The sequence below is a fragment of the Ailuropoda melanoleuca genome, chromosome 19 (assembly GCF_002007445.2).
Source record: "Ailuropoda melanoleuca isolate Jingjing chromosome 19, ASM200744v2, whole genome shotgun sequence".
Classification (NCBI taxonomy): domain Eukaryota; kingdom Metazoa; phylum Chordata; class Mammalia; order Carnivora; family Ursidae; genus Ailuropoda; species Ailuropoda melanoleuca.
In genome coordinates, this window is record NC_048236.1 from 4578240 (window position 1) to 4587334 (window position 9095).

Sequence of the window (9095 nt, forward strand, 5' to 3'; positions counted from 1 at the left end):
GACCTCAGTGCAACTGGGATAAGCAAGAAGGAGCTACATGCATACATAGGGCTGCCTGTTTGATGTCACCGACAGATGCCGCAAATAGGCTCTTTGCTTTTAATCGAGTGCTCTGTTCTGCTAATTCTTGTTTCCCTTCCTCGCACCATGCGCCTGGATCTCTTTGACTGAGAACCCAGATAGATTATGAAAGGACTTTAATGTCTAGAAGTCATGTGAAAATTTAAGAAGCAAAGCAACTCTGCACAAAACATTCGATGAACATCTTATTAACGACACTCCCTTGACCCCTTAGCTCCAACATTGTATCCAGGAATCTCCTGGAGCAAACTAGAGCAGAATTTCTAGAATTCTGGCTTCGGGGATGGCTCAAAGAATAGGTAAGTGCAAAGATGCTAAAGACAGACTTTAAAGGCTCTTGATGTTAGCCCTTTATCTTTCATTGAAAAGTGAGGTTTGATGGGTCCAAATCCCTGCTACATCACCGTAGGCGTGTATAACTCAGTGGAGCCCCAGCTCAAATCCCCCTCATAATTTTAGGTCTAGAGAAAACCTAAAAACATCATTTAGTCTAACATTCATTTTACTTTGGGAAAAAGCATGAAACCTTTCTAGGGGAGGTGAGTGGTCCGAGTTCACACAGAGAGTTAATGATAGAGCTGATTTCAGTGGTGATTTCCTAACCTCGAGCTCAGTGATCTCAGCTGCTGGCTCCCTCCTGAAGTCAGCATTTTCCAACCTATATTCTTGATCACGCAAGCCTCCCCTCTCACCCCATCCCAAAAGAATCCTTTTCAAATATTTTCTGCCATGAAATGAAAATACTGCTGATAAACTGCATATCCTTTTGTGTACTGTATGTATATCTGTGCTTTACATGTAGGAAAAGAATAAGCTTTCGGTCCCCTAAGGACCCAGGTTCACCCCTTTGGGGGAGGTCTTGCTTATTTTGAGAATGCATGCTTTTACTGCTGAAGCATTTCTGGGGTGTAACTCATAATCTGGCACTGGATTACATACCGTTCTGCATTATTACCAAGGAATAATGATCTTCATTGTGGGCATATGTACGCAGCACGCTCCTGGGTCCTCACCACCATGACCCAGCCAGGCAGTGGAAGTCGGTTAAGCTTAGGTTAATATCACACAGATCTTTTATAAATTTGATCCCCCTATTTCCCACCTCAGGGCACACCTACCATGTTTTGGTTACAGGTGGTAATACGAAGCCAGTCATCCTATTAAAATGTCAGTCAGCTCCGCTCAAGCTCCTGTAACGGCTCCCCGTTGCTCTCAATAAAAGTCAAAGTCTTTACGATGATTCACAAGATTCTACCAAATCTGCACCACCTCTCCTGTACCTGCTCCATTGCTATGCCAGAACGTTCCAGAATGGTCTTTGTATTAGGATCTTTACATTGGCTGTTTCTTTGGCCTGTAATACATTTCCCCTGAGTGTCATCTGCACAGTCAATTTCCCAAACTCTTCTAAGTCTTTGCTTATCCGTCCCCTTGCCAGTGAGGTCACTCTGTCCTGTTTCAAATGTCAACCCATTCCAACTCTTATCTGCAACCCCTCTTCATTACTAAAAACCTTTACCTGACTTTTAATTTCCTTTTCCATAATACCTATCACCTAATAAGATGTGATACATTACTTATTTTTGTCGAGAGTTTATTTTCTGTCTTCTCCCACTAGAATGTAAACCCTGAGTGGGCACAGATCCCTGTCTGGTTCCTCATCATCACCTCAAGCACCTAGAACCGTGGCTGGTATATATAAGATACTCAACATATATTTGTTGAATAAATTTTGGTAATTGCCTGATATTTTACCCTCCACTGAACACAGAAGTTCCATGAGAACAAAGCCCATAACTATTTAGCTGATCGGTATATACCTAAAATTTAGCAGATTATCTGACACATCATTATGCTTATTAAATATTTGGGTTTTTCTAAGATTTTATTTATTTATTTGACAGAGATAGAGAGAGCACAAGCAGGGGAGCAGCAGGCAGAGGGAGAAGAAGCAGACTCCCCACTGATCATGGACCCCCAACCCTGAGCTCCATCCCAGGACCTGGGATCATGACCTGAGCTGAAGGCAGATGCTTCACCGACTGAGCCACCCAGGCGCCCCCAAATATTTGTTTTATAAACAACTAAAATGGAGGCGATGTCTCTAGAATTCCTGTCCTTCTACTCCTGGTCCATTTTTGTTTCTGTATTATGTGTATAAATAGTATGTCCTCACTGTTTTTAAACTCCTACAGGAAGAGAACGAATACCTGGGCCTTCCCCAGCACTTTGTATAAGCAAGTTGGCTTGGTTACTTATGAAACAGAGTCTGTCGGTCTATTAATCAGTCAAAAATATTTTGAGGGCTTCATATATATGTTACTTAAACCTAAGAAAGGAAACGTGACACATAATATTCATTTGTTCGAGAAGTCCTAAGAATGAGCTTGCATGCTTTCTGAACTACAAATTTGCTTATGTCACTCCCATGTCTGGAAATCTTTAGTGGGTCCCAAGCATTTACAGGAAAATGTCTCTTTCAAGATCTTCCACAACCAGAACCAAATCCATCTGTCCTGCCAGCTTCTCCCCTCAGAACTCCCCCGAATGGTTGTTATTTTTTTTTTTAAGATTTTACTTATTTACTTGAGATAGAAAGAACACAAGCAGGGGGAGCAGGAAAGGGAGAAGCAGACTCCTGGCTGAGCAGGGAGCCTGACACGGGACTCGATCTCACGACCTCCAGATCATGACCTAAGCTGAAGGCAGATGCTTAACTGACTGAGCCACCCAGGAGCCCCTCCCCCAAATGTTTTATTCTGCAGCTACATAAGCTGCTCTTCCCTGAACACACTGTGCTCTTTCCTGCCCCTATACTTTTGCACCTGTGTTGCCTCCACCGGGCACAATTCTACTCATTCTGCTGTGTGTTGGACCTAAGTATACATAAGACATGATCTTATAGGCACATACGACTGAGGAAATTTACACATTAAAATTCAAGAGAAAGGATCCAACTGGGCCTATGGCAGGCCCGCCCATTGTCTGGAATAATTTGGGGCCAATGTCTGGTCTTCTGCTTTGCATGTGCAAAGACTCAACTTGGTTGGTTTGCCAAGGATTTTTCAAACATTGTAGAACTGGGTCACTCTAACTAAACGGAAGAAAAAAAAAAGATCAGATTAGCAACTAAAATGCCAATGTGTTATTCTACTACAAAAAATTTGCCAAATTGACTTGAATACCTCCTTAAGAAGAGAAGCATCATCTCTTCACGCTAGCAAAGTCTACATAAGGAATCAGTTAAGATAACATCCTCATATTATGTTCATGTGATGTTTACATGACCTGAGACAATAAAACACCCACTCTTCTAAGCCCAATATCAGTGAATTGTGCCTTTTCTTTTTATATTGATCAGTTCTCATTAATAACTTACTAACCTTATTTGTTTAGAAAACATTTGGCTTTATTAATAGTCTCTATTGTGCATTTCTTTGCAATTTCATTGATTTCTGCTTCTATCTCTATTATTTTCTTTCTTTCCCTCTTTTTGGTTTTACTTTGCTGTTTTTACCCCCAAGATAATTGTGATGGATAAATTGGTGCTCTGCTTTTCTTCTTTCCTAATATGTGCATTTAAGACCATTAATTTTCCTCTAAATATAGCCTTTTTTACATCCCACAAGATTTTATATGTTTTGTTTTATGATCATCCAGTTCAAAAGAATTTAATTTTTATTTTGGTTCTCTTGGTTTTTGTTTTATGTTTTTAAGGCTATCTTTTAGGTGCACAAGGATTCAGAATTGTTATGTCATCTTGGTACATGGACTGTTTCTGCAATAGAAAATGCCACTCTTTAGTAATATTTTTTAAATCTTTTTCTGACATCAGTTTTCTTTTGGTTAGCATTTCTGGATATATTTTCTCAAGTTTACATTTTCAACTTTTTTGTGTCCTTATATATAAGCATTAGGTAGTTATATTTTTATTCAGTCTGATAATCTTTAACTTTAATTTGAGTAGTTAGTCTCTAGACATTTAATGCAATTGCAATGCATTTAGACTAAATATATTATCTCACAATTTCTATCTCTAAAAATGATCAAAAACTTGAATAGAAATTTCACCAGAAAGTAACACATGAATGTCACATAAGGTCATTAAAGAGAGATCAACTTTATCAGCTATGAGGGAAATGCACTTAAATGAGATCACTTCATACCACTAGAACAGCTAAAATTAAAAAGACTAACAATACCAAGTGGCATGAGGATGTGAACCAACCAGAATTCTCATACACTGATCGTAAGAGCATAAAACGGTACAACTACTTTGTAAAATTGTTTGGCAGTGTATTATAAAATTAAATATACATGTATACACATACCCTATGACTTAAAAATTCCAGCAAATCTTAGAAATGTATCCAAGAAAAAAAAATTAATGCGAAAATCATCATAACAGGCTTGTATGAGAATGCTTAGAGAAATTGGATTCATAATCCAAAACACTGGAAACTTCTAGAAAGAGAAGAATGGACAAACTGAGGTGTATTTATGTAATGAATATTATTCAACAATACTAAAGACATGAATCACCGATACAGACAACAAAATGGATGTATCTCAGAGACGCTATGTTGAGCGAAAAAGGCCAGACGTAAAAGAGTATACCAAATGTTTCCATATGATTATGTCAACTTAAAAACATACAAAGGATTACTGGATTTCTAATTGTTCTTTTAATGGGTATTTGAGCAACAGATTTAAAGGCTCACTTCCATAACTGAAGGATAAGAAATGCCCCAGGTTAACAACTGTCTTAGATTTCCTCCTCTGGGAGTGGAATTTCTCGGGTTACTGTTATGAAGTGATGAGAGTTAAAACCACTCCCTCCCTGGAATACATCTGTCAGGCTGAACAAGCCAAGCAAAGGAATTTGCATGAAGCCCAAGGTGCCAGAAACATCCTGACCACCAGTGCTGCTAGGACACCAACAACAGCATTATTACAAAACTTCCAGGGTATGTTAAGCCTGTTTATATAACCCAGGCATCAGCTAAGAATGACCCAATCCTTACACACTTGAGGAAATAGGTCTTCAATTCCCACGTTCATACTTTCCTTCCTCATCCTTTTCTCTGAATCTAGGCCCATCTATATATTACTCAGATGCAAAATGCCATCTTTCCATCAGTTTCTATAAAAAAGAAAAATTTACTCACACCCAAAAATTTCATGGAGATTCTAGGGTCACGTGAACAGTCACGTCAGGGGGCATCATTTCACTGACCCACCCCCTACCCCAGCCCACCCCCACTTTTCACCGTTCCTCCACTCTCAGAGGGACCATCGGTTCTTCCAGCTTCTCCCACAGGTTATCTTTCAGACTCACTCCACTTACATTTGGTTTGGGGGACGGGTCTCTTCTTTACCTTCCTTCTCAAATAGGCTTTTAAAGAATGTTTTCAGACCCTCACGTCTTCAGTATCCTCTCTGAAGAGCATCCTCGTGGATATGAGACTCCACCTGGTTGCCTTTATGTTCAGATGTGGCAATTTCCTGATGAGATGTTTGGGGACGCTGAAGAGCCAGTGGCCATGGCTCCAAACAGAAGCCGTAGCTCTGAATGGTTTGATCTTTACAGCATGGAAATGGCTCAGGTCCCAGAGAAAGTGGGCATGGCCAGGGCACGGCAGGCTGGGAGAGCAAACCTTGAGTACTGTCCTGCCTTGCTCTCCCTCCTCACCGTTGTTCTTATCAGTGGTTTGCAGATGATGGGGAAGAGGAAATGAGGATATGTCAGAAATGGCTGTTTGAAAAGGGCTTGGAATTTGCTCAACGTGTCGAAGTGAAGGGGATGAGGACAGTTTCTAGGCCTACATTTCCTGCAGAGCTCAATGTTTGATGTTCACTAGCAGTATTCACTTGAGTTTAATAGCAGGTTGTTCCAGCCAATTCTGAAAACTGTCAAACCATAGTCTCCTAAAATAGGAAGAGATACTGAGGTCAGATCCTACAACAGGTCCTGGAATGACTGATTGGGCCCTGCCACATGTAGTAAACCTGTGACTTAAAACATGACCCTCTAGCCTGAGGTAGCTGAGTGAGCAGGTGGGTTTCAGGAAAGTCAGCACAAATGGTTGACCTCAGATGAGCAGGAAAGAAAAGAGGGAAAGGCAAATGAGTTATTTTAAGAAGGGCGTGTTTATCTCAAATGCCACTACTGCCACTTGTTTTTCTGCCTTCTTCTCTTCACTGTACCCATCTCCTCATCACTGCTTTTGCCCTCCGGGGAGCCACGTACTCTTCAACAAGTCTTCCAAGGCTTACCTCCTCAGTAATTTTTTCATGTCAAAAAAATACAAAGTCTCAGCCAAAGGAATGAATGGCTAATGGTAAATATCCAACTCTCACTCTTTAGGGAAGATCTATTTCTCACTTCTTGTCTTCTCTACTAATTCTCAGCTGTCCCATATATAAAATGTGAGTAATAGTATGTGTTATTGAAGGATTTACTTAAATAATGTCAGTAAGAAGCTTATTGAAATGTCTGAGTGGTTCTTAATTGGCACGATTACTACTACGACTGTTTCTACTGTTAAGCTTTATTCCTTGGATAACAATATGAATTCTTTTGTCTTTTTTAGAGGAATAAGCAAACATTGGGGCTCCATCTAAAGACAGGAAATCTGAGACTACAAAGGGCTACAAAATATAGTCTATGGCTCTAAGAGTTTAAAATCTAATTGAGTGTAGGATATAATGCACCGGTGAAAGCGTTAACTGGCAACAGGAGGTATTATGTGTAGTAACAAGTAAGTGAGACTGATCTTTGGGACTATAGAATTTCAGAAGAGGGTGAGGTCACCCTGGGCTGGGAGTGAGAGTTCCAGGAAAGTGAGTATCTTGGGTGGTAGATGAGACTTGGATATGTGGAGTGAAGAAGGGAGGGAAAGGTATGAGGTGTTGCTGCAGAGTTGAGGATTCACAATGATAGAGAATAAACCAGATTGGATGGAGCATGCAGACTATAAAAACACTAGAGACGATGGCAGCACTGGATTAGACTGTGGACACCCTGGAATGGCAGGCTCAGAAATCTGAATTTTATGCCATAGGATGATATTGGGGATGAGCAGACACATAACATGGAAAGAAGTTCAATTCCAGAACCATTTAAGCTCCAGCTAGGCTCAAGACAGAGACAGGTGCTTGGCAAATCTATTTTCAGTAGCTGGTATTGTTTATCGGAGCAGCTCGGTCTATGGCACATCACAGCATGACATCCACATTGCAATATGGGCTATCGTTTCTAAGCCACCTGAGAACTTCTGGTGGTTCTGCTGAAGTCATTGCTGTCAGTGTAATATGCCTCCCTCCTGGCACTCTCTCCTCCTTGGTGCTCCCCCAAACACCATTTTCAACCAGTGATGAATGCATAGCCTTCATCTAGGTTCCAACCTGCTGAATTTTGTGCCTCATGGTTGGGATTCTGGCATAGACCCCACCAGAGTTTCCTCTTCACAAACACTTTCTTGCATATGAACCCCAACTTTCTTACTTTCCAAATTGTAAACAGTCATCCATACCTTGACTCATCACTACGTTTTGTTCACCTCGGTGCTATTTTAGAGTACACAATCTGGAAGAGCTCAGTAGAAGTCATTTATGATGTTTCATTACTTAGAGGATATGAGTAAAGAAAATAGGAAAAAGGGGACTATTAAATATTGGGGGGTGAGACAGATGGGATCCTCTTCACTCAAATAATCTAACATGAATGGGAAGGGACAAGAAGGTATTTAAATAATTTAATAAAGAAATTGAGTACCAAAAACAACATCATTTTTTGCAACCAGATGACCTATATGCCCTCAAACTATATGCCTCAGGCTGGGCAATCCTTGCTTCATGCCCTCCCTGCCCCTGACACTGCCATCGTACCCAGGCCGGACTAACACCCAAGCCCAGAGCCCCACACTCTGGGATGCCCTCCAGCAGTCCCTTTGTCCTTCTTCCTTATTCAGAGTGTGCGTAGTTTCCTCCCTCTGTTGTTTCCAACATGTTGTTTCCAACAGACCTCCTTGTCTGACCCTTTAGTAGCTCTCTGTCACTTCTCTAGAACCTATAATATAGGGGAAATGCAACTCGCTGCAGGTTAACTCACAGATGCTCAAAGACGGAAGTGCCTAGATAGCCGACTTCAAAGAGGGGAAAGAGAGCGGGGCATCCTCTTAGCCAAGCTTTTGCAGACAAGGATAATATCACACTGCATGAGTGTTGAAGGAGCTTGCAGAAATACTAGTTTACTTAGTAGTTTAACAGAGTGTTCCTGGGTCCTGCCCAAAGAGAATGTGCTTTCCTTCTGCCATGGTCAGCTTGACCCCATTGAGCCCTCTCACCCGGTGTTTCTTACTCCAGTATTTATTTCCATCTCTGGGGATTTTATTTTGTGATCTGAAATTTTTCAGGGTGTTAGTGTTTAGGGATTTTTTTTTTCTCCAAACACATCTGGGAAGTTTGATTCTGTGTTATAAAACCAAAAGCGATCCATCTCAGGAATCTTCTGAGTAAGCACTCGACATATTATATACTTCCCTGTATAACAAACATATCGCAAATTGTTACCTGAACCATCCATGAAAGATGGAGAAAGGGCTGTGGGTTTTGAAAATGCAACTTGACTCCTGTAATTCCATTGGGTGGGGGACACACACCCCAGGTAAGCTGTCCTTTCATATTTGAGTTTTGCATTTTCTAAACAGGGTTGCCCGAGGTCATTGCCCTCAAGTTATTTCACAAGAAACACACTAACCTTGAAATATGTACACCGCTGTCATTTTAAGCTCCTTGGGTCCCTGCTATGACATCAAATATATACTTATTTTTATATTAAGAAGATTTCTTTCGGATTACAGATATAGTTCATGTTATCAAAAAAGATAATAAAAATCATCTGTAATTGCACTACCCAAAGGTAACCATGTTAACATTCTCTTACTCCTTTTCTGCCCATAGGTATATAGTTTTCATTGGAATCATGTTTGTCTTTGCATTCTGCTTTCTTA

At 40.6% G+C, this 9095-nt stretch overlaps 1 protein-coding gene across 1 annotated transcript in view; it reads right to left on the reverse strand.

The window, feature by feature from the left end:
* The window catches only part of CLIC5 (chloride intracellular channel 5), a 160190-nt gene extending 154526 nt beyond the window's left edge, over window positions 1-5664 (reverse strand). Inside the window, exon 1 of the mRNA XM_002925622.4 lies at window positions 5429-5664. Within this exon, the coding sequence (XP_002925668.2) occupies window positions 5429-5430 (2 nt within the window). The 5' untranslated portion in view covers window positions 5431-5664. The remainder of the gene's footprint in view (window positions 1-5428) is intronic.
* Between the last annotated feature and the right edge of the window lie 3431 nt (window positions 5665-9095).